We start from the raw sequence: 26391 nt of genomic DNA on the forward strand, positions 1-26391 counted from the left end.
ACTGCTGTTATTTGGGGCAAAGAGGATTTGGGGAGATCCCTGTTATGATAAACCTGTGGCAAAAATGGAGATTTAATTCAAACAATTGTAATTAATGGATAAAATAGGTATTAGGTTACGGTCGTTTTAGTTGAGATGCTCTTTTAAGATGAGCTTTATGAGAACACTTGTTTCTAAACTTAGACGACTAAATCTTTGTGCTTTATGTGAACTCTTGTTTTCTGACCAAATGATTAAATTTTTCTTTTGAAAGATGTTTCCAGGAAATGGAATGCATTGATTTTCATCAGTTCCATTTTGCCCTTATTGTTTGATTTTTTTTAACCACATTTTGTCTTAATTTTAGCTATAAAAAAATGAATAGCACTTTACAAAAGACTATACATGCAGCTGTTGTACTGTAACATTAGCTGTTTTATAAAGAATAATCAATAGTTTGGTAAGAACAGCATGCAAGTAATAGTAATACTAAAAATTTTATATCTAACTTCCCGTTTTCCCTCTTAAAGAGCATTATATTCATTCATACTGTTATTTATATTAACAGATTTCTACAGACTAAAATTTTTTGCTAACTTTTACAAAACTTTCCTAAATTTTTATAAAACTATATATTGAAAAATAAACCAAGTTTTTGGAATTTTGCTTTACTGAATGGGCTAGTGGCTAATGTCAGTTCCAAATAATAGTTTGTTTCTTTAATTCTTTTCCAGGAATTATCTATACAGTAAATATGCTAATATTGAATAAGACAGCAGGAGTTTTTTCTAAACCATCAAAAAGGAATATGTATGAATTCCTAAGAAGTTTTAATTTTCATCCTGGAAAACTATTTCTTCATAAACTAGTATTGGGAATTGAAACCAGTTGTGATGATACAGCAGCTGCTGTGGTGGATGAAACCGGAAATGTTTTGGGAGAAGCAATACATTCCCAAACCGAAGTTCATTTAAAGTGAGTAGACATTATCTTGGTAGTTTCCACTTTTTTTTGGAAAAATAAAATGAAATAATTTTTTTTTGTATTTATTACATATAAAAGTTAAATTTTAAGAACTAATTTCTTCTTTCATGCAGAAGTTTCTAATAACTGCCGTAGAAAACCTTAAACCCCTCAACCTGGCTTTTAAGGAGCTCCACAATAAGGTCCCAACCTTAGCTAATCCTGTTGCCAAAAAGAAACTAAACTTCAATATTTATCCATGATTTCCCCTCGTGCCTTTTCCTCTTTTGTCCACCTGTATGTTTCATGGTCTCAACTGAAGTCCTAGGAAAGTATGACCTGACTTCTAGCCTGTGTTAATCACTGCAAAAGAAAATCCTATTCACATTTACACATATAATTCATATTGGTACTTAAATAATAATATACTGTTGTATTAAAGCACAGAATGGTGCCAGGTTTATAAACTCAGATTTTTCCAGAGGGCCACCAGACAGGTTACATAAATAGGTGGGCTGGGTATAATGTGGAGAATATCTATAGGAGGTCACTACTCAGCTCCAGCCAGTTGTTGCCATGCAAGAATGTAGGCCTTATGTTATTTGATTATCAGAATTTTCGAGAGAAAATGGAAATCCAGAATGTTATGGTAATATCTCCCAGATTTTAAAAATTAGTAGGTAATTCAGATATATTAAAATACCATACAGTTCAGATATGCCTTCAAGCCATTAATTTACAACATCTGAACAGTGAAAAAGGTTGGTGTTTTGAGATCACAAACCTGTGTGTGAATCATGAATTAGTGATTGGTATCGGCGCTGACTTTGGGAAGTTCCTGATCCTCTCTGATTCTGTTTTCACCTCCAACAAATGGGAAAGATAATACCTGCCTTATAGGATTGTGGGGTGCATAATAGAAATAATACAGAATATTAGAAATAGTATACGTGAAGAGGCAGAGTAGGCCTCTAATGGTTACGTATTATATGAAAGGGACTGTGGTAGGTCTTCATAAGGCACAGTGAAATACTAGCAAGTCATAGCCTTCAAGAAGCTTAACCTAATCTTTGAGACATGGTATGTAGACCTACAAGGAAAGTTAGCAGTGCAAGGCAGCATAAAGTGAGTAGCAAAGAAGTAGTGCAGACAATAACTTATTACCATGCCTTAGTTTTACAGTCCTTTCATTATTTTGGGGTGTATTGGACATTTGAACATGTAAATGTTAGCTGCACAGAAAGGCCTACCCTAACCACTTAATCTAAATTAGGTACTCCCACCCTGTTTATTCTATATACCATATCCTGCATATTTTCCTCGTAATTGTTTTCATAATTTTTATGTTTGTTTACTTATGTACAGTCTTTCCCCCAATAGACTCTCAGCTCCATGGTGACAGGGGCTGCGTCTGTATTAACCACTACACTATGCCTAGTGCCCAGCATAGCACCTGACATGTTGCAGGGGTCAGTGGCCTTGAGAGATAGTCAGGCCTTCAATGAAAGAGGATGGAAAGAATAGTGTAGGCTGAGAGAGCATCACTGGCAAAGGCAAAGAGGTGAGAAAGTACTGGACAGACACTTAGTTTAGCTAGCGCATGAGTCACTTGAGAGGAATATATAGGCAAATAAGCTATTTGGTACCATCTCCTCAGCGCATCTCAGCATTTATTGAATACCTACAATTGCAAGGCAGCATCTGAGGCACTGTGGGTACATATATATGATCCCTTCCTCTGAGCAGCTTACCATATAAAGTGGTTTACATTCTGGTTCAGCCACTGACTAGTTTTGAGACCCTGCACCATTTTCTATGTCTCAATGTCCTTATCTGTGAAATGGGGCTAATAATGACAACCAGCTCATAATATTGTTGTGAAGGTTAAACGTGAATTCTTTTAAAGCATTTAGTGCAGTTCTTGACAAATAGCAAGGGCTCAAAAAAACCTACCTATTACTAGTAACAATAGTACTTCTCTTACTACTATAAATAAGTGAAGAAGACAGATAGGTAAATAGGTCATTGTAAAACAGCATGGAAAGTGCAATAATAGAGGATTGCTTGGAAGAGGAGTTCTTTCTTTCGAGCCAGAGACCTGAAGGACAATCTTGACTTCTCCCTCACCACTCTGTACCCAAATCAGTCATCTAGTCGTAGTAAATCTACCTCCCAAATATTTCTTGAAACTTTTCCTCCCACTTTCCACTTAGTGCAAGCCCTTATTGTATCTTGCCTGGACTTTTGGCTCCAGTCTTGAGGCTAAATGGTTTCACTGCCTCTTTATTAGCTTTGTTCTTTAATCATCCACTTTCCATACTGTCTACAAATTATTATTTGATTATTAATTAATTGATTTTATTAATCATAATTAATTCTTTGAGAATAAAGCCATGGTCTTATTCATCTCTTTTGTCTCTGATGCTCAGCATAATCCTTAGACGATAATACATAGAAGAGGCACAGAAAGGAAGGGGAGTAGGCAAGTGGGAGGAGGACGAAATGAGTAGGAGGGAGAGGATTTGGATTTAAAGTCTCCCAAATTCCAAGAAAGTAAAAGCTTTTGAGTAGGTGAGTGATGAGGTCAGCACTGTGCTTTTTTTCTGGCAACACAATATAGAACAACTCCAAGGATCAGAGAATGTATCTAGGGAAGTACAGTTAGAAGGCTTTGAATAGACTGAGTTAATGAGAGCTTTTCGAACTTGGTGGTGGCAATGGGACAGTGCTGACCTTATCAATGGTGATAAACTTAATTAAATGTGGAAAGTGAGGGAAAGAAAGGAGATAAAGATAAGCCTGGAAACCCAAGTGATTAGGAGGTTATTGATGCCATTAACAGAATTGAGGAATATAGGAGAAAAAGTCACTTTGAAGAATTAAGGAAAATGGTATTATATTATGGATGTGTTGAAAAAAGATCATTTCTTTTAAATATTGCCCTCATTGACTGACACAGTACATATTTTAACTATTAAATATTCATTGAATGCCATGTATATAGATCTTACAACATCAATATTTGAAGGGTTTTTTTTGAGATTAGAGGTACATCTTGCAGACCCTCTATATTTTTGCTCTGCCTCTCTGATCAGTCACATGCTGGCAAATTTTTTGCTAACAACTTTGCCTTCTAATTCTTTATTCTTGACATTTGGAGTGGTCATCCACTGCTTGTCCTACGTGGACCAAAAATCAAAATTACCAATCCAATTAAAGATTAGATTCCCAAACTTTATTTCAGGATTTCAAGCTGTCTACTGCCCTACCATGAGCTCAAGTGCAGTGTGTTTAAAAATAAACTCGTCTTCTTCACAAAACTGTCTTCATGTTTCTCTCTGTTAGTATTTCTTTTCTTCCAGTCAGATTAATTTTCCTAAAATCCAGTTTTATCCTGTCCTTTCCTTATTCAAGACTCCTTCCTTAGAATGCTTCTCAAAATTATTTTGGTGATTTCATTTATCAAGAAACAAATCCATAGGAGTTTGTTGTATAGAGTTTTGAAAAGTCAGAGACATTAAATAACATCCTTAATCACTGAATGTTGAGTTCTTATAATGTACTGCACATTATAAGGCACACATAATTTGAAAATACTTGACTTACTAATGTCTTTAGCTATATAATGGTTAATTTGAAAACATGCCTTCAGCCATAATGTATACTTTTTCTTTCTCTATTTTTATAATCTTAAAATTATAAAAAGCTGTTTTTTTATATCTTTCAGAACAGGTGGGATTATTCCTCCAGTAGCTCAACAGCTTCATAGAGAAAATATTCAACGCATAGTGCAAGAAGCTCTCTCTGCCAGTAAAGTCTCTCCAAGTGAACTCTCAGCAATTGCAACTACCATAAAACCAGGACTTGCTTTAAGCTTGGGTGTAGGCTTATCATTTAGCTTACAACTGGTAGACCAGTTAAAAAAGCCCTTCATTCCCATTCATCATATGGAGGCTCATGCACTTACTATTAGGTTGACAAATAAAGTAGAATTTCCTTTTTTAGTTCTTTTGATTTCAGGAGGTCATTGTCTTTTGGCATTAGTTAGAGGAGTTTCAGATTTTCTGCTTCTTGGAAAGTCTTTGGATATAGCGCCAGGTGACATGCTTGACAAGGTAATTATTTAAGAATTAATATCTCTATTCTTTTTTGTTAAGGTGTCTGTTTCAGCTAAATAGTAATAGATACACTACTGCTATTCATCTAAATATTTCTGAATATCATATTAGACTGAAAAAAATTATGTGCAGTAGAAAAAAAAAGAGTAGTACGTAATTTTATAAAAGATCCCTTCTTACCCATTCCGAATAAAATGATATGAGGTTTACATCAGTATATAAAGGCTCAAATAGTTTGCATATACAATTTTTTTAATCAAATAACATAATATATGTGAAAGAAAGTGCTTTGTGAAGTGTAATGTACCTTTAAAAAGTGAAATAAGAGGATATATAAAGATAACATGAGGACATTAAAGATGTACAAAGTTCTATTATTAAATGTTACAATTGCTGACACCACTGACAAGCAGATTTCTTTTCCTTTGTTTTAGAATCTTAAAGCCTACTGCCTTATACAAAAAACCTGTTGCCAACAGCTGAAATGATTGGAAGAAATAGGGCAGGTTCTTATTTTTGAAGTTCATCATTAAGCAGTCATTGTCATTTTCAAACCTATTTTCCATCCCCAGTAGAAGAGCAAAAGTAGATAGGAAGGCAGTGATTGGCCACTATTGATCAGGTTGTCAGAAACAGCAAGATTGTCTGTCTTGACTGACAACCAGCTCTGGTCCATGTTTGTAAAAGTATTGCATGTCTTATTCATCCAGGGTAAAATTCATTTCCTTTGCACCCTGGTTTCAAAATGTACAGTTTCATGACATTACAAAAATTTTTGTTTGTTTTTGATAGGTAGCAAGAAGACTTTCTTTAATAAAACATCCAGAGTGCTCCACCATGAGTGGTGGGAAGGCTATAGAACATTTGGCCAAACAGGGAAATAAATTGCATTTTGATTTCAAAGCTCCCATGCAACGTGCTAGAAATTGTGATTTTTCTTTTTCTGGACTTCATCACGTTATTGATAAGATGATAATGCAAAAGGAAAAAGAGGAAGGTATATTTCTAATTAGTAAAGTTGGACAAATAAGTAGTACTGGATTGTACCTAAAAATACCTGCTCATTCCTGCAGGTATTGAGAAGGGGCAAATCCTGTCTTCAGCTGCAGATATTGCTGCTGCAGTACAGCACACAATAGCCTGCCACATTGCAAAAAGAACACATCGTGCTATTCTATTTTGCAAGCAGAGAGACTTGTTATGTCAAAGTAATGCAGTACTGGTAAGTTTTGTAATTTTAGAATAGTAGTAATCCTTTACAGTATGTTACTTTTCTTCCCAGAGTTTAATTGACCCTAAGCATAGGATGAAAAGATCTTTAGGCCATATGCTATCCCTGACAGTATGAAATCACGTAGAATAAAAACTAACAGCCATTGGGATTTCCCTGGTGACGCAGTGGTTAAGAATCCGCCTGCCAACACAGGGGACACGGGTTCGAACCCTGGTCCGGGAAGATCCCACATACCGCGGAGCAACCAAGCCTGTGCACCACGACTACTGAGCCTGCGCTCTAGATCCCGTGAGCCACAACTACTGAGCCCACGCGCCCGGAGCCCATGCTTCGCAACAAGAGAAGCCACCGCGATGAGAAGACGGCGCACCACAATGAAGAGTAACCCCCGCTCGCCGCAACTAGAGAAAGCCCATGTGCAGCAACAAAGACCCAATGCAGCCAAAAAATAATTTTTAAAAAAGACAGAAGACTTTTAACAGCCATTCCCTGTACAGGCCTGGCAGCTTTATAGGACATCTGTACAGCCTGTGTGGCAAAAAAGTTCAAGGCTGCATCTTATTGAATTTAAAAGAGGGTTTACAGTATGAAACAAAATGCAGTATAACTGCTGTCATTATTGAAGGAAAAATAGGCTGTTTCCTTCAAATTTATCTTCCTTTGATGAAATCCCTTTAAATGTGCTTAAAAGCCTTGATAAATTTCCTGTGTAACTGTATCTTAAACTTCGTTCTTTTGAAAATTGTAAAGCGAGAAAAATATTTAAATGGTAGGTTCACAAAATGGAATATTACACAAATATCAAAGGTAATAGTTTAAGAATTACGTAGTAAAATGAAAAAAAAATGCTTATAACTGAAAACTGCAGGGTCTAAAATACTGTACTATAATTGTAATGAGAAAAGGGTTAGAAGAAAATGTACAAAAATGAAAGTGATCATATGGTAATATTGAAATTGTTGGTGATTTTTGTTTCTTTTGCAAATGTTTATTATATAGATCTATCACTTGCTCATTACCCACCTACCAAAATGTGATATTGTCTTATTGTATAATGCTGGTACTTCCCCCAGGTTTAGCTCACAGCTTAGCTCATATTCATGTGTGATATTTGTTAATTTTGGTTTTCTCAACTTTTTCAGGTTGTATCTGGAGGCGTTGCAAGTAACTTATATATCCGAAAAGCTCTGGAAATCGTGACAGATGCAACACAATGCACTTTGTTGTGTCCTCCTCCCAGACTGTGCACTGACAATGGTGTTATGATTGCGTGGTAAGCCATGGATATTTGTGCTTCACTCATAATTATGTAAATATTAATTGCCATTTCATCATGCTAAATTTTCTTCCTTTAAATCTTGGGCTAGTTATTTTATTTTTATTGATTCTTATTTAGGAATGGTGTTGAAAGATTGCGTGCTGGCTTGGGCATTTTACACAGCACAGAAGGCATCCGCTATGAGCCAAAGTACGTGGTACCATTCATAATCTTTATGCAAGTTGCATTGTAAAAGTCAAAGCCTGGATTTTGCTTTTATATTTGAGGTTTTCATTGACACTGGTGGTACTTGAAGAAAGAGTACATTAATTTTTTTCACCTAACCTAAGCATTAGATACCTTATAATAAATATTTTTGTTATAGCATTAAATTATATAAATGTTGACAAATCATAGGTTAGAAACAGGCAGTGGGTAAGGATGATGAATTCCCTCATTGGGGACCAGAATGGAAACCATGTCCATGACCTGGACTTTTGCAGTGTTAAGACCATCTCAGCATCAGTTGCCGTGCTGGAAACTTAAGGAAAATGTGCAAAAAGCATTCAGGTGTGAGACTGGGTTGTGAATATACTTCTCCACAGGCAGCTGAGAAATGGCCAAAATATAGCTGTTTTCTGGAGGCCTTATTTCCTCTCCCAAATCAAAGTTCTTGGAATAGCACAGTTTTTCAATTTGTTATCAAGTTCTGGTCTAAGCTAATTCTGGAATAGTAAAAACAGTAAAGCATGATGATGTTTCATAATCTAACATAATTCTATTTTCAACAGTGTTTCATCTGCGGTTTTAAACTTTTCAGCATTTTAGTCCATAACTATACCTATGTGAACCATAGACTATTAAGGCTGATCATAAATGAACAGAGTTTAGTTAGTAGTGACAGAAAGAATCCCTTAAGTTGATGGCCTAGGCTCAGGCAGAATCTTACCATATGATCCAACACTGTCTTCTTGTGGCAATGTTGAGGCTGGAGATGATGGCTTTTTTTAGGTTGGGGTCCATCTGAAGCCTTGTATAGGGCAACATGGTAAAAAAGCAGAAATCTGAGGCCAAAAGTATTTACTGAGGAAGAACAGAGAAAGAGGGTAGGATCTAAGACCTCTCCTGCCACCAGTGACAAAGGAAGGTAGAAAAGGAGCAAGCCAGCTTTTGAAACCTCAGAGAAGAACGGTAGAAACCTGGAGAATTTCTGAAGTTGGAATAAATGCAGGTCTGACTTTGTATGGTAAACTGTTTTTACCCTGTTAGCTTTGTAGAGCATTATAAGGCATTTTTTTGTTATTTTTTTCTGTTTCAAGGTTTTATTTATTTACAGTATTTGAGAGAGAACTCTTTCAAAAACATCTCAACCCCAAACTCATTGAATTGTATGCATTAAATATGTATAGCTTTTAACATGTCAATTATACCTCAAAGTGGTTTTAAAAAATTGCCCAATTTAGATTTCTAGCCTTCCTTCACCCATTATTCTGGTTTGAGGTCCTATTGTATTTTTATTTATTCAAGAACCACCATCACATATAATCAGTTATACACTAGATACATATATTGTTTATCAGAATTCTAAGCAGATAGTTTGCAGAACTAGTAACAGATCAGTAAACAAATAATGTAAAATAATTTGAAATAATGTGATTTGTCTGATTTTGATGCAGATGTCCTCTTGGAGCAGATATATCAAAAGAAGTGGGAGAAGCTGCCATAAAAGTACCACGATTAAAAATGAAGATTTGATTTTTGCATTTCAAAAAATTCCCTAAAGGTAGTAGTAAAGTTTTGATTTTTTGTATATCAAATATATAATACTAATTGTTCATCAAGACTTTCTTTGTTATCCTTTTTATGTTTGATGCTTAACCTGCTCTTCTGAGAGACTATAATAATATGTTATAGTCTTATAAGGGAGTATAGGGGTTTTTTTATTATCAAAAACCAAATAAAACATCTTGTGGGAAAAAGAATATACTGATATTGGCAAGTAGAAAGAAAAACCTTGGAAAAAATATAGCAATTCTGCTAAATCCTGGCCCCATATTATACAGGCATAGATCTTTACCCCCCTTTTTCATATCAGGATACATTAGCCTGACTTTTCTAATGAGAGAACAATTTTAGAAAGGTAGCCAGGTCAAAGTCATGTCAACTCAAGAATTCTAAGTCAAAACAAAAGAATATATGTTAGTAATTATAAAAATATATATTATTAGATATCTTCTCTGGAGCAAATGGGATTTCTCTACATTTCTTAAAATGGGATTTTAAGAAATATGACATGCAAGTAATCCCTCAAGTTTATATTGTACTTTTTAGTTGGCCACATATATTCACATTCATTATTTTAGAAAGTATATTTAATCAGTGAAAATATATGAGGTGAAAAGGGCTGTTTTATTTTTGGATAATGTCCTTTGACTCTGACTTTTACTGCAGATATCGTAACAGTTCATGACTTTTTTTCTGCCCAGATTAAAATAACTGAATGTACTGTCCTTTGAATATAAGGATGATGCTACTAACTATTTAATGTCCTTTGAGAGATTTTGGTAGTAGAGATTTATGTTACATCATCCATACTGGATCAAGTTGTTAATTTTCTAATCAGTGACTTGCTTTATTGAGAAACTAGAGGGTAAGGATAAAAATCTAGAATGAAAAGATTTCTTATTTTAATCCTTCCTTAAGGTGACCTTCCCTTTTGGGAAATTCCATAAGTAATTGTGATCATAGAATATTGCTTTATGATCCTCCATTTTATCCTGGAAATATAATTTATATGAGAGAACATATAGAAACAGCAACATTTATAAAGCTTACATTCTTTGATGTTGAGGTATAAGTATGATATAATTGGTTTGTAACTATAATTTAGAAGAAACTATTAGTTTGTGAATTCACCTTTTACATTTGGATTTGTATTCTGTATCATGTGAATCTAAATTCACAGAAAGTGTATCTCCTTTGGCTGTTACAATAAGACTGCATATAAACTATGGAAGAAAATTGACCAAAATTTTTTCCCACCATCACAAATTTTATAGGAATATCTATAATCTAAGTTCTTAAAATTTCAAAGTATCAAAACTATTCCAGATGCTACAGACACACATGTCAAAATTAAGTTCATGATATAAATCAGGTAAACTACAGATAAAGAAAACAAGCAAATTCTGGAAGCATTCCATATATTTAGGTCTTTCAGTATTTAGCCAGAAGGAAGGAAGAGAAAGGGAGAAACATTGAACTCTATATTGGCAAGCATGTGTGCCAAAGTTAGCTTATAGTACAGGTAAGAGGCAGGCAATTTGCTGAAACTCTCTATATACTGAGGCCTTTCTCATCTTATGTATAATTTTTTAAAATAAAAAGAAAGTGCAGGGTAATAAAAGTAATCTGTACTTTGGGGCTGTACTTAAGGAGAAATACTGTAAAGTTTTAAGCGTGGTAGGATGGTCTGGCTAGGCCAAGATACTCAGGAAATGTCTATGTTATTGCATGCAAAAAAACCCTGATCATCAACTTTGAAACCACCTGAAGCCAGTTTCAAAGCTCAAAGTTTGCTGTCTAAAGGCTTTTTTTTTTTTTAATATCTCCAGAGGCTTAATGTTTCCAATGATATGAATTCTTAACAGTGCTGAATAAATGAATAAAAGGTTTGTATCATTTGAATTATTTATCCCTTTCTAGTATAAAATATGCCATTCTTCTCAGAATTCCACCAGGAAGTTGTGACTCAGAGCTATTTAGATAATTTTGAATCGAATTTGAAGACTAAAGAGGTCTCTTATTGTACAGTGGTTAAGAGCACAGGCTTTGGACTGTGGCACACAGAAAGCCCTGAGTACCTGTAGCTGCAGTCACCACCATCATTACTGTTATGTTAAAGCATGTTGGAGAAAATAACTGCTAATTAATGTGTGTGTTCACTGCAGCCCAGGTAGACTATAGAGACAATTGAGCAAAGTGGACAGAGAAAAACAGCGGCTCTTTAAAGGACCCACTGAAGCCTAGTTAGCTTTTATATCAAATCCATTTGCTGCTGTAAAAATATGAGAAGCAGACATACATCAAAACCTGCACCTACTGGAAACAGTACTCGTTGGGCAAAGACATCACATGATTCTAAGCCACAAAGAATGTCATCTATTCCAGCTGCAAACCAAAGATACTCTGTACGTATGGAGAATGGTCAACAGTGGTGGCCACACTTTTTAGCCATACTTTTGTGCTTGATGGGAAAGGATTTCAGATTTTTTTTTAGTAAAATGTTTTTAAAAGTATACATTTCAGATTTTAGAAGACTCGTGTACCTGTAGTATTTATCATTAAATATCTTAAGGTAGTACAGTGAGTGTTAACATGTAGGCTACTTTGAATCAGGTCTTTTTAGCCCAGCACACCAATTTAAAAATGTTTCTAACAAACACTTGATATATACACTAATTGTGCCACTTGTGTCAGTTGCTATATCTTAATAGTTTTAAGTGCAGGCATTCTATTATAGAAAATTCTACTTACTTTTTGAAACCATAATTCTGACCTGATGTTAAATTCCAGTAGACATGCTAAGGAAAATTTGTTAAGTATCATCAATATCAAGAACTTCCATTCAAAAAGATTACTCAGTTATATATATTTTACCACAATTAAAAATAAAAAATTTTAAAAGATTGCTCAGGAATCCTTTTACGCTAAAATGTTTTTAATTAGCCTTCTGCAGGCTCCGGATTAGCTTTCTGTACATGTTTCCCAAGTTGGCTCAACAGCACTATTCTTGGTCTTGATACAGTTGTGATATCTGATGAAATTGCAGATGAAAAGGAAAAAATATTGTGAGAAACAGTGGCCTTTTTTGTTTTGAAGAGTCCCGTGAAGTTAGTTACAGGAGGTATAAAAGTCAAAGAATCTCTTGGTTGAATTTTGGGTTTTAATTTTCTTCGGTGCTCTTTCCCTAAAAATTAGAGAGCCACAATTAAGTGTCTCTTTCTTAAGCCTAAGATCCCTAGGTATAGTCTCATTGCATTTAGTTCTATATATTTCTGTTTTCTTCACATCACTAAAACATACTAAGAGAACAGATCAATAGCTTCCAGACTTTTAGATGCCAGAGTGCAAAAATTTGTGGGGATCAATATATGGTTGCCAACTTTTTATTATGCCAAGTTGGCACTAGTGAAAGAACAAATGCCAGCTACTTTAAACATCGTTTTGTAAAAGAAGGGATATTTTAATGTCAATAGAAGGTGTAAAAGGCATTATATCAAAATGGAGGACTTTACTTGAATGAAATTAACTTTATCAGAAATTTGATTGTCCTTATTTTTTCTTATGTTACCACAAACCTGTGAAAACTTTATCAGACCGTTACTGGTATACATATTGTTATTCAGAAACCAATATTAAAGTGAAGGAATAATGGAACTGGCTTTATTCTTTTATGTAAATTACTCTTACACTAAAGAAGCTATACAAAAACCAGACGCTCTTCTACCCATGATATTCAGAAATAATAGCCTCCCACACATACTTAGCTTCCCTCATATCTCCCTGAATAAATGAAGTTCTTTCTTCTCCTTTTCTTTTCTTATTCTCTCTCTTTCCATTTGTGACTCCAGCAAAGTGATCTTAATTTCAGAAGGTTCTATTTTTGCTTTTGACAGTAAGGTAATATACGAAGTAAGACTGATTTTGGTCCTACACTACGCACACATGAACAAGCACTAAGCATATACATAAAACTAGTAAGTAATTTATTTTCCCTATTACATGTCTGATAGGAATTGATGAGTAACATTATAAGATCTAGACTCTGATCTCGCAGGCCTAGGCCACTCAGCCATCATCTGCCAACTTTGAATAAAACTGTACATAGTATCAGTGGAAACAGTGTGGTCTCTGCCCTAAGAACTTATAAGATAGACAAGTTGTACATGAAACAGAATAATAGCAAGATCGTAATTAAAGTCATATTTACATGTTGTTTCAATAATGACTTCTATGCATGGCTTGTGGGAAAAAGCAAAGAGAGTGATTTCTGTCAAGTGATATTAGTAGGGAAGCCTTAAAAGAAATGATTAACATGGGCTTGTAAATGGGAAGATATTTTAGGTATATAGAATTAGAAAAGCATAAGTTTACAGGTAAACTTTTTTTGGTAGTCCCTACATTTTGAATTCTTAGAAATGAACAATTATAAAGTGTCAGGGCTAGAAAGTATAAAAGAAAAACCAATTACCTTTTTTAAAGACAGGAATTATGGATGGTCCTCCATTTTTCTCCAGACTAAAAGGAAAACATTTTTATCACAAAAACTAGATATATATATAAAGACTTAGTACACCCAGGTACCATGTTCAGTGCCTAATGGTCTAATTTATACGTTACCTGTACTAACTATGCATGTTACCTGTAGGTGTTTTATATTCTGTCACTCATTGACTCGCTTATCACCCAAAACATTTGGAAGAGTAAATCTGCCTTAAGTGATCAAGGAAAGCTCCATGGAAGAAGAGACACTTCAGTTAGGTTCTGAAGAAAATAGGTCTTTAAATGGATGAGGTGGGGAGCGGGTATTCCAGATAGAGGGAATAGGATATGAAAAATTACAGTACTATAAAACAGCACGGCAAGTTCAAAGGGCACTAAGTAGTCTGGTGTGATTGGAATTAAAGGTATCTGGAGACATGATGGGAGATAAGGTTGGAGAATAAAGATCAGGTCATTTTATGTATTAAGAATAAGAGAAAATTTAAACTTTATTTTCAAAGCAATGTAATACCTATGAAATGTTTCAAGCCAAAGAATAACAAGGTATACCTAAGTTAATATGATGTGTGTGGCTTTAAAAGAAGTATTATTTTAATCATCATCCTGTACATGTAACATATAAATATGGTGTTACACAATTTCCCTGGTAATAAAATGTAAGTCTTGATTAAAGTTAAAATATTAAAACTGCTTATCACAAATGTGTTCCTGGTTAATTTGATGAGGAACATTTGCTGTTGTCAACTTTAATGAGGCACAGGCCCCGATCTATTCAATATGTCAGCTTCATGGCTATAGGGTCACGTGAAACTAGCTACTGTTAGGCTCAGAGTACTTTCATGCAGGGTCAGTTAACAGTAAAATTATGGCTCTACATGCTTCAAAATTTATACATCCAAAGACTCTTCTAATCTGCCATTCTTGGGGCTGAATAGGGGTGTGGGAATAGAGAGGTGGAATATACTCCAAAACAATGCTGTTGTGATCCCAACCAAAATCAATGTACTTTATGTTTCCAGTAGTGGAATCAAGGAATATTTTGTGGAACTTAATCTTTTAGTGCATTTCCCATAGTTTCATTTAAATCAAATTCCTTTACAGGATTGTTATGAAAATTAAAGGGAATAGTCTATGTAAATGCTCTAAGGAGAGTGCATAGAATTATTATTAGTTATGGGAGTAATTGTTATTTGCTTACCAGTTCCACCTCACTTGGTAGCCATTCCTATAAGTTTACTGACCACTTGTTACCGCTTACAATCCTGAAAGTTGAGTGTTCACAACTCCAGAGGGTGCCATTCACCTTACAGTCATTGTATATTTGTATGGTTACTACAACCATTTTCCAGGGGATGGCAGTAAAGTGTACTGAGGAAGGGGCATCTTTTTCTAATTCCCAAAAAGTTGCCGTATGGGCTAGCTGTGGGAGTGACTGTGTAAAATAATACTTCCATTATTTAAACTAAATTAATTTTTTGAACCAGTAAATATTATTTTTAACACTGTCAATTAAAGCAATTGTAATTTAGTTTTCCCTGGCTTATTATATAAAATTAGATAATCAGTTTGGGGTTTTCAGTTTTTCAAAGAATTCAAATTAAAGTGACTCTGAAGATACACTCATTTTTCTCTATATTTAAAATTGACTTATAGAACCATGATATGCTGTTGGGTCCTATTCTCTTCTATTATTGTAGAGTTAATATATCTTGAGTAGTTCTGTTTCCTATATGTAAATAGCACTATTTGCAGAGACTTGTAATTCAGCTACAATTACAGAAGAAGAGAAAATATGTTCATTGTAAGGAGATTCTCCTCTTCTGTCTTTTTTCAGAAACTTAAGTTCATGATGGAACTACAACACTGCGGCAAAATCGTCTGAATAAATGCCTGGCAAACTTTGCCATAACTTGAACCACAGGGTCTGATTTAGCCCTGTTTCTGCCCTGGGAATTTGGCCTAGCTTTGGATTAAGTCTAAGAGTCCCACTTGATGCCAAGGTCATAGTGGCATTCCTGGTTGCCTCAGAGCTCTCAAATGTACCCCAGTCTACAAAAAAAAAATGGCTTCCTGGATCAGACTTGGAGGCAACCAGTCTTCCAGAAACTTTTCTGAAAGGCAGATGAATAATCCTAGCCAGACAGGATCCCCAAGATCAGGTTGTATTCTTGTCTGCACTTACAATTCTGTTGCTAACTCGGAATTAAAACAGGCTTTGGCAATGGACATTTAGAATGAAATTTATCCTTTGTTTTACAATGCATAGATTCATAACAAGGACAGTTCCCCATGTTTGATCTTCCTTAAACTTCCTTAAAAATTCCTCTCAGTAATTTTACTACTGCAACTTCAAATATAGAAACAATACCTTAAGGAAGGAAGTCCCACTCTTTGTTGCATTTGAAATTCCTTTAAAAATGCTGGGTTTATACTTGCATCTCTGCTGATATTCTTTGTTATACGAAGGAACTGATTAGGCTTATTCCTGCATTCCTTTAATAAGATTCGGAAGGCATTTGCATTGTAAGTTAAGTAGCCAAGAGCACTGGAGCAAGCCATGCGAACCTAAATGAAGAGGAAACAATTTCTCCTTAACCATTGAGCTTTGTTCTTAAAATATCTAACCCAGTGCTCTCATTAAATATTTCATAGGAAAGTCTCTGTAGCTATGTATAGCAAATATGTATGTCAACTGATGGCACTCTATAGATGGAAGCATACCAGCAATATTTTTAGGGAAGGCTGTCAATTGCCATTGATTTCTGGTAGTTGTTCTCAGTCCTGACTGCATTTTAGAATCACCAGGAGATTAAAAAAAAAAAAAAGCCCACCAACTAAATACAGACTCTCTTAGTAGAATCTGGCATTGTGTATTGTTTTTAAAGTGCCACAGGTGATTCTAATGGGCAGCCCAAGTAAGAACCTTTGAGTTTGAGGGCTTCCCTGGTGGCGCAGTGGTTGAGAGTCTGCCTACTAATGCAGGGGACACAGGTTCGAGCCCTGGTCTGGGAAGATCCCACATGCCGCAGAGCAACTAGGCCCGTGAGCCACGACTACTGAGCCTGCGCGTCTGGAGCCTGTGCTCCGCAACAAGAGAGGCCACGATAGTGAGAGGCTCGCGCACCGCGATGAAGAGTGGCCCCCACTTGCCGCGACTAGAGAAAGCCCTCGCACAGAAACGAAGACCCAACACAGCCAAAAATTAATTAATTAATTAATTAAAAAAAAAAAAAAGAACCTTTGAGTTTGAACTAAGACAGTAGGTCTCAGTCTTCATTGTGCATTGGAATCACCTGGATAACTATGAAAATCATGTCTGTATTCCATCCCCTAGAAACTGATTTAATTACTTTGGGGTGCATTGAACTGAACATTGGGACTTTTCAAAACTGCACAGGTGATTGTAATATAGGAAACCAAGTAAGAGAGTATAGCATAAAAGTAAGTTAAAAATAAGCCGCTCAGGGAAGCAACTCAATTTTCCACGGCAAAACCAAAGAAACAAGCACAAGTATCAGGCCATGGGACTCCAGAAAAAGTAATTATTTCTTTGAAGGAAATACCCTCTGCATTTGACTCTTAAGTAATTAGGTTGTTCATATAATTAATAAAAGTATATTCCTGGGAAGTTCTTAGGAGAATCTGTTCATGGTGGCATAAGAAATGTCAAAGAAATGAACATAAACCAGGCCCATGCAGGGTATCAGAAGGTTGACATAGTGGTCTTTACACTGGCATCTGACTGCTGTATATGTCCAAAAACCTTCCACACCTTGAACAGTGGTTCTGGACCAGCAGCCTCAGCTTCTGGGAACTTGTTAAAAATGCAAATTCTAGGGCCTACACCAGATGTATTAGATCAGAAACTTTGTGAATGGAGCCCAGCAGTCTATGGTGTAACAAGTCCTCCAGGTGATTCTGTTGTACCCTAAAGTTGGAGAAATACTGCCTTAGACCCTGTGGGAAAAGCAAAGGAAACACTTAGAGGCAAAACACTACTATGGCCAGCCTCGTCTTCAGGTACCCTCACTCTAACCCTGTTTGGCAGGTAAGGAAAATTTTCCAATGGATTCCACTTTCATTCACTACAAATAATCATAGAAATGACAATGATTTTAATTATAAAATATAAAATATTTTATAAATAATTATAAATTTCTGTATCATCCATGTACTTATTTGTAGACTGAATCTTAAAGATTGAAGTTAAAATGAATGTGCACATTTTGTGGAAACCAGAATTGTGAATGGCAAATGTAGTATTAGAAAAATCATCAGATTTTGAGTTAGTAATATGAACTGTTATATGAGACTCAACCTGTGGAGAAATTAGCCCGCAGAAGTGAGAGAGAGGCAAATTATATTTTAGAATATTCTATTTTTGAATTAATTAATTTTTTTTTTTTTTTTTTTTACCTCTTCTTGCCTTGAGTACAAATGATAGCAGAGCCGTTGGATTGTCCCTAATGTGGTAAATGCTTCTGGAATACCAGCTCTAGAATGAGCCAGGGTAGCTATTAAATTCCCTATAAATTAAACAACAAGAAAAAAAATGCCTGTGTTATTTAATTGGTATAAACTGATATACTGTGCTTTCATTCACTTGCATACGTTAAAGTATAAAAAAGGTTTGAGGGACTTCCCCGGTGGTCCAGTGGTTAAGACTTCACCTTCCAATGCACGGGGTGCGGGTTAGATCCCTGGTTGGGGAGCTAAGATCCCACATGCCTTGCGGCCAAAAAACCAAAACATAAAACAGAAGCAATATTGTAACAAATTCGATAAAGACTTTAAAAATGGTCCACATCAAAAAAATCTTTAAAAAGGTTTAAGTCACAAGACATCTCTATTAATGAAGACCTGCTGAGAAAAAGCATGTGTGTTAAATGTAGAATAAACTTTCCCCAAAATTATGGTTTGGTTTTCTGTCACAAACAGTAAAAGTTAAATAGGTTTATTTAAGAGTGGGGAATTTTGAAAAATCAGAGGTTTTCTTCCTCTTGGCTTCAGAATATATTTTGTTTTGAGCTTTTATGGTTTGTTTCAATGACTATGAACATAATGTTTGAACTACTGTAAGAAAATTTAATGTCCTTTTTGCAATTCAGATGGCTTTGAGTTAAGAGCTTATTGGTATTTTAAAACCAGGTAATGTATTTATTGCTTATTGAAGTTTATGATCATTGAAGTTCTTGCCATAAAAAGAAATGTTTTGAGATTGAAGTAATAAAGTGATCTAGTAATTAAATAAATGTGCAGCTACGAACTTAAGATTGTTTCATTCGAATTCGTGTTTTATTTTTAGAGCTTTCGTGTGATATTCTTTCACAATATTGTTGCTGTGTTGGAATAGGTGTAACACAAATTTTAAGATATAAATGTATTTTTACATTTGTGGGTGGATACTTTATTGAGGTATTAACTGAGTTTTTGTTCTCCTTGTATTTTTTTCCAGCCTCCATTATTAGCCAGGAAGCCCTTTGTATTTATTGCCTCAGGATGAGGAGGGCTGGGTTTTATGGCCTAGAGCAAAAATTGTCTAAAGATAACCTTTCTTTCAGGCTTATATTTTCAAAAGCCTGAGTTTATAGAAGGCATTATGCTAGGGGGAAGGGACAGAGGAGTCTTTAAAGATAGGGAGTAAGAAATGGGGAACCAATGGGGAAGGGCAGAGAATCTAAGACTAAAACAGAGATAGCAGGAGCTCTGAGTGAAGAATGGCTAAGTGATGTATGTAGAAAACTGGACACTTGGCAACAGAAATCTCAGTCTCTGCAAAATTTTATGCTTTTGGAACCTCTTCTGGAAACCATATCAACTTGGACTTGAGCATGTCATTTATTTTACATTATACCTGAGGCCTGAATATCTGGCTTTGCTTGAGATACCCCAGACATGCATATAGCTCTGGAGATGAATATGACTCCAATGGTGGAGTGCAGAGAAAGCCCAATAATTTTTGAGATTGTTTCTACCAGCCTGGGAAAATTAATATTTGAAAGCTAGAATAATATGGCATTTCTTGCACAGAAGAGTTTGTGGAGTAAAACTGAAACCCACTACAATTGTTTTTCAGAGTCATAGAATTACTATGACATTGAATTAAGAATGTTATTTAGATAAAAATATACTTAATAACTTCTTTTAAACATGTATTTTTCCTAGATAGTTTTCATCAGAAACTTTTTGTTTGCTTGAATTTACCTTCCATGCCAAGTAAATACACTCTGTAAAAATGTAATTTTATGGCAGCAAGTGGAGATTCCTTCACTGTGTTCAGTAATCCATTTCAGTTAAAAAAACAAATACTTTATTTTTTGGTAGTTGTCACTCCATATGGCTGTCATTTTGATACTGTTTTATGTTGTATTGAGCATGACAGATCAAGAGAACTAATGTATTCATCTGGAGAGTTAGGTCTAGATAGATATAGTCACACAATTAGCACTATGTCAAGAACTCTGTTGGGCCATTTTGCTTTCCTATATTGCATAGCAACATAGAGAACTCTTAAATATTAGACAAATATGCACAATTAGTCAAAAGGAAACCAGACAGAGGTTATCAGTATAAGTCTGTCAGTATTATTATAAATCAGTGTATAAATTTTGTTGTTGGTAGCTCATAGTTGAATTCTCATCTTACATTCTGGAAAAAATAATTAGGGGTTCAAAAAAGTAATTAGGAAATCAGAAAGGTTCTATTTGGGGTGCAGAGTAGACTTTCATTGTTCCATGTAGGCTTAACTCTGGAGTTCCATGTAGACTTATATGAGTTCATTCTTCAAACTGTGTGACAGAATATCAGGCTTATTACTTTATTATTGCTCAGATTACCAAAAAAATTTTTGGTAAATAGTTTTAGGTGGATATGATTAGCTTCTAGTTATTTCTTACCTGTCAAGACAATAGTGGTGGAATGAACTGAATATAGACTATCAACTAAAATAGTAACACCTCTTGCAGTCAAAGTAATGTGGTCCACATCTATAATGACTTTAGCTAATATAATAATCTAAAAACAAAAAAGAGGCATAGAATCACTGAACATTTTCTACTCAGCTTCTGTAATTAACCTTTTATTTCTGAGGGGATACTTCTTGGAAAAGTAAGAGGGGTAATTTGGTATGATTCAATGAGAAGCGAGCTGTGTGGGGAGGACCTAGAGTACATATCCCTATCTGATCACTGCAGTGACCATCGTAGGCCATATTATTCTTTCTACGATGTCTGCAACTTTTGCATTGTTGAAGTATGGGTTCATAGAAAATACTTCTAAAGGTCATAGGATAGAAAAAGAAGAATAAGACCAAGAAGAATCCAGATATATAAGGTTGTCTACACGGTTGAAGAATTAGGTGATCAGCTAAAGATCTGCAGTTAGAAAACTTGTCTTGGACACTACCATGTTTCTCTACCTATTTCTTTGTAAAATAGGGGTGATGAAAGTAATACTATATTTCTATCAATCTGATAGGGTTGTTATAAGCATCAGATGAGATATAAAGACAAAAGTGCCTTGTGACTTGTAAAATTCTATATAAATTAAGAAATCCTCATAGATAATGGAGTTTTTATGAGGTGAGGAAGGGACTGGTGTAAAAAATACTGTGAATTTTACAAAAGCGTAAACATTTTTCCAGATCCAAAGTTTTTTCTAATTTTTCAGTTTTCACTAAAAAGACATATTGATTTGAAGTTTTAACCTTCAATTTTATACCTGAAAAGCTGCCATTGCCTTCTCAGTTTCAAATGTTGATTCAAGAAAAGGTTCAAAAGTTGATATGGTCATTATTCCACTTTCCAATATTAAGTATTGTTGAAAGCGACTATTGAAGGCAAAAAGGGTTAACGCATAGCCTGCTCTTAAACAAATATCCTAGAAATAGGAGAAACATGCATTACCTTTAACTTACTTCATTTGCCATGTTACTCAAGGTAATAGGTTTTGAATTCTTGCATATTAAGAAACATTTCATTCGTATCTCTGGGAGTAAAATACGACATTATTGGAGAAAACAGATAATAGAGTTACCCCAGAATGTTACTGAACAGATAAAACAGAGAATTAGGTTGTGGTATCAGGGAGAAGAAAAGAGAAAAAATTTTACTTTTTAAACGGAATGTTAGATTACTGATTATGCAAATGAATACCTAAATAGTAATAGGAAACTCCACAATTTCATTAACCTTCAACTTTTGTTTCAACATATTTTTATTTCAATATTTTGAAATAGAGTTGATAAATCAAAACTTCTCTTGTATAGCATGGTATATATTGAATTTTATGCATTGTGAGATATCTGTCATTTCTTAAAATAAGTACAAATTTTACAAAACTTCTACTGTACTATATTTTAAGGGAGAATAAAAGAAAAATGATTTCCTTTTAAAAATCGCATTTTAACATTCTGGGAGTGGGTAAACAGCAAAAGCCAATTCTCCCTTTGGCAGTCCACTTGCCAAAGATTAACAAGTATGGTCCATCTTCTAGAAAGACCCAAAATATACAATCTTATCACTAAATCTTATTTTTAATATTTTATTTGAACATGGTAGTACAGAGAGAGAGAACCGTTAATCTTAGTGTGAGAGAACCATTAATCTTAGTGAGTTTTCTTCTGCTGCTGCTCTTAATCATATAAAAATGCTATAGGTACATACTGAAATATTTACAAATAAAATTATATGATGCCTGAGATTTGCTTCAAAAGTAATATAGGGGAAGTGAGGGAATATATAAATAAGATTGGCCATGAGTTGATAACGGCTGAAGCTAGGTCATGAGAATATTAGAGTTCATTATGCTACTTTGTCATTCTTTTTCTGATTGAAATTTTCCATAATAAAATTTATGTACTGGTCGGCTCCCGAGAGCTCACGGCGCAGGAGCAGAGCAAGCACCGCCGAGGCCCCGGGCCCCAGGCGGCGGCGGCGGTGGCTGGGACAGCAGGGCGGGACCCGGAGGCCTGAACACTCTCTGCAGCCCCTCTCCTGGGTCTTCGCAGGCCTTGACTGCCCCAGCGTCCAACTTTTCCGCCTTCTCCCTCCCCTCCCCCGAAACTCCAGCAACAAAGAAAAGTAGTCCGAGAAGGAGGGGCGATGCAGGTCATCGCCCCTTCTCGCCCAGGAAGGCCGGGACTTACTGAAAAATTAGAAAGGAGAGAGCACAGACAGCAGAAGCAAGAAGAACTACAATCCTGCAGCCTGTGGAACAAAAACCACATTCAGAGAAAGACAGACAAGATGAAAAGGCAGAGGGCTATATACCAGATGAAGGAACAAGATAAAACCCCAGAGAAACAACTAAATGAAGTGGAGATAGGCAACCTTCCAGAAAAAGAATTCAGAATAATGATAGTGAAGATGATCCAGGACCTCGGAAAAACGAGGCAAAGATAGAGAAGATGCAAGAAATGTTTAACAGAGACCTAGAAGAATTAAAGAACAAACAAACAGAGATGAACAATACAATAACTGAAATGAAAACTACACTAGAAGGAATCAATAGCAGAATAACTGAGGCAGAAGAACGGATAAGTGACCTGGAAGACAGAATGGTGGAATTCACTGCTGCGGAACAGAATAAAGAAAAAAGGATGAAAAGAAATGAAGACAGCCTAAGAGACCTCTGAGACAACATTAAACGCAACAACATTCGCATTATAGGGGTCCCAGAAGGAAAAGAGAGAGAGAAAGGACCAGAGAAAATATTTGAAGAGATTAGAGTCAGAAACTTCCCTAACATGGGAAAGGAAAGAGCCACCCAAGTCCAGGAAGCACAGAGAGTCCCATACAGGATAAACCCAAGGAGAAACACGCCGAGACACATAGTAATCAAAGTGGCAAAAATTAAAGACAAAGAAAAATTATTGAAAGCAGCAAGGGAAAAACGACAAATAACATACAAGGGAACTCCCATAAGGTTAACAGCTGATTTCTCAGCAGAAACTCTACAAGCCAGAAGGGAGTGGCATGACATATTTAAAGTGATGAAAGGGAAGAACCTACAACCAAGATTACTCTACCCGGTAAGGATCTCATTCAGATTTGATGGAGAAATCAAAAGCTTTACAGACAAACAAAAGCTAAGAGACATCAGCACCACCAAAGCAGCTCTATAACAAATGCTAAAGGAACTTCTCTAAGTGGGAAACACAAGAGAAGAAAAGGACCTACAAAAACAAACCCAAAACAATTAAGAAAATGGTCATAGGAACATACATATCGATAATTACCTTAAACGTGAATGGATTAAATGCTCCAACCAAAAGACACAGGCTTGCTGAAAGGATACAAAACCAAGACCCATATATATATTGTCTACAAGAGACCCACTTCAGAACTAGGGACACATACAGACTGAAAGTGAGGGGATGGAAAAAGATATTCCATGCAAGGGGAAATCAAAAGAAAGCTGGAGTAGCAATACTCATATCAGATAAACTAGACTTTAAAATAAAGAATGTTACAAGAGACAAGGAAGGACACTACATAATGATCAAGGGATCAATCCAAGAAGAAGATATAAAAATTATAAATATATATGCACCCAACATAGGAGCACCTCAATACATAAGGCAACTGCTAACAGCTATAAAAGAGGAAATCAACAGTAACACATTAATAGTGGGGGACTTTAACACCTTACTTACAGCAATGGACAGATCATCCAAAATGAAAATAATTAAGGAAACAGAAGCTTTAAATGACACAATAGACCAGATAGGTTTAATAGACATTTATAGGACATTCCATCCAAAAAGAGCAGATTACACTTTCTTCTCAAGTGCGCATGGAACATTCTCCAGGATAGATCACATCTTGGGTCACAAATGAAGCCTCAGTAAATTTAAGAAAATTGAAATCATATCAGGCATCTTTTCTGACCACAACGCTATGAGATTAGAAATGAATTACAGGGAAAAAAACATAAAAAACACAAACACATGGAGGCTAAACAATATGTTACTAAATAACCAAGAGATCACTGAAGAAATCAAAGAGGAAATCAAAAAATACCTAGAGACAAATGACAATGAAAACACGAAGATCCAAAACCTATGGGATGCAGCAAAAGCAGTTCTAAGAGGGAAGTTTATAGCTACACAAGCCTACCTCAAGAAACAAGAAAAATCTCAAATAAACAATCTAACCTTACACCCAAAGGAACTAGAGAAAGAAGAACAAACAAAACCCAAAGTTAGCAGAAGGAAAGAAATCATAAAGATCAGAGCAGAAATAAATGAAATAGAAACAAAGAGAACAGTAGCAAAGATCAATAAAACTAAAAGCTGGTTCTTTGAGAAGATAAACAAAATTGATAAACCATTAGCCAGACTCATCAAGAAAAAGCGGGAGAGGACTCAAATCAATAAAATTAGAAACGAAAAAGGAGAAGTTACAACAGACACTGCAGAAATACAAAGCATCCTAAGAGACTACTACAAGCAACTCTATGCAAATAAAATGGACAACCTGGAAGAAATGGACAAATTCTTAGAAAGGTATAACCTCCCAAGACTGAACCAGGAAGAAATAGAAAATATGAACAGACCAATCACAAGTAATGAAATTGAAACTGTGATTAAAAATCTTCCAACAAACCAAAGTCCAGGACCAGATGGCTTCACAGGTGAATTCTATCAAACATTTAGAGAAGAGCTAACACCCATCCTTCTCAAACTCTTCCAAAAAACTGCAGAGGAAGGAACACTCCCAAACTCATTCTATGAGGCCACCATCACCCTGATACCAAAACCAGACAGAGATACTATAAAAAAAAGAAAATTACAGACCAATATCACTGATAAATATAGATGCAAAAATCCTCAACAAAATACTACCAAACAGAATCCAACAACACATTAAAAGGATCATACACCATGATCAAGTGGGATTTATCCCAGGGATGCAAGGATTCTTCAATATACGCAAATCAATCAATGTGATACACCATATTAACAAATTGAAGAAGAAAAACCATATGATCATGTCAATAGATGCAGAAAAAGTTTTTGACAAAATTCAATACCCACTTATGATAAAAACTCTCCAGAAAGTGGGCATTAGAGGGAACCTACCTCAACATAATAAAGGCCATATACGACAAACCCACAGCAAACATCATTCTCAATGGTGAAAAACTGAAAGCATTTCCTCTAAGATCAGGGACAAGACAAGGATGTCCACTCTCACCACTATTATTCAACATAGTGTTGGAAGTCCTAGCCATGGCAATCAGAGAAGAAAAAGAAATAAAAGGAATACAAATTGGAAAAGAAGAAGTAAAACTGTCACTGTCTGCAGATGACATGATACTATACATAGAGAATCCTAAAAATGCCACCAGAAAACTACTAGAGCTAATCAATGAATTTGGTAAAGTTGCAGGATACAAAATTAATGCACAGAAATCTCTCGCATTCCTATACACTAATGATGAAAAATCTGAAAGAGAAATTAAGGGAACACTCCCATTTACCATTGCAACAAAAAGAATAAAATACCTAGGAATAAACCTACCTAGGGAGACAAAAGACCTGTATGCAGAAA

At 35.4% G+C, this 26391-nt stretch overlaps 2 protein-coding genes across 6 annotated transcripts in view; one reads left to right on the forward strand and one right to left on the reverse strand.

Moving 5' to 3' along the window:
- The window catches only part of OSGEPL1 (O-sialoglycoprotein endopeptidase like 1), a 51027-nt gene that overhangs the window by 7123 nt on the left and 17513 nt on the right, over nt 1-26391 (forward strand). The window contains exons 2-9 of one of the 5 annotated variants that reach the window (XM_082397408.1): nt 714-954; nt 4670-5057; nt 5853-6057; nt 6134-6282; nt 7437-7567; nt 7691-7762; nt 9229-9335; nt 15672-16189. In XM_082397408.1, coding sequence (XP_082253534.1) covers nt 734-954; nt 4670-5057; nt 5853-6057; nt 6134-6282; nt 7437-7567; nt 7691-7762; nt 9229-9307 — 1245 coding nt within the window. In that variant the 5' untranslated portion in view covers nt 714-733 and the 3' untranslated portion in view covers nt 9308-9335; nt 15672-16189. Of the gene's footprint in view, nt 1-713; nt 955-4669; nt 5058-5852; nt 6058-6133; nt 6283-7436; nt 7568-7690; nt 7763-9228; nt 11222-11502; nt 11815-15671; nt 16190-26391 lie in introns of those variants that run through there. The other 4 variants (XM_082397407.1, XM_082397409.1, XM_082397406.1 and 1 more) reach the window with 4 other exon arrangements.
- ANKAR (ankyrin and armadillo repeat containing) overlaps nt 11952-26391 on the reverse strand; it is a 71510-nt gene continuing 57070 nt past the window's right edge. Inside the window, 6 exon segments of the mRNA XM_082397476.1 lie at nt 11952-12521; nt 13806-13852; nt 16206-16402; nt 18254-18363; nt 20734-20851; nt 21557-21715. Coding sequence (XP_082253602.1) covers nt 12277-12521; nt 13806-13852; nt 16206-16402; nt 18254-18363; nt 20734-20851; nt 21557-21715 — 876 coding nt within the window. The 3' untranslated portion in view covers nt 11952-12276.

The sequence above is a fragment of the Balaenoptera borealis genome (genome assembly GCF_965194805.1).
Source record: "Balaenoptera borealis genome assembly, chromosome: 6".
NCBI classification, from domain to species: domain Eukaryota; kingdom Metazoa; phylum Chordata; class Mammalia; order Artiodactyla; family Balaenopteridae; genus Balaenoptera; species Balaenoptera borealis.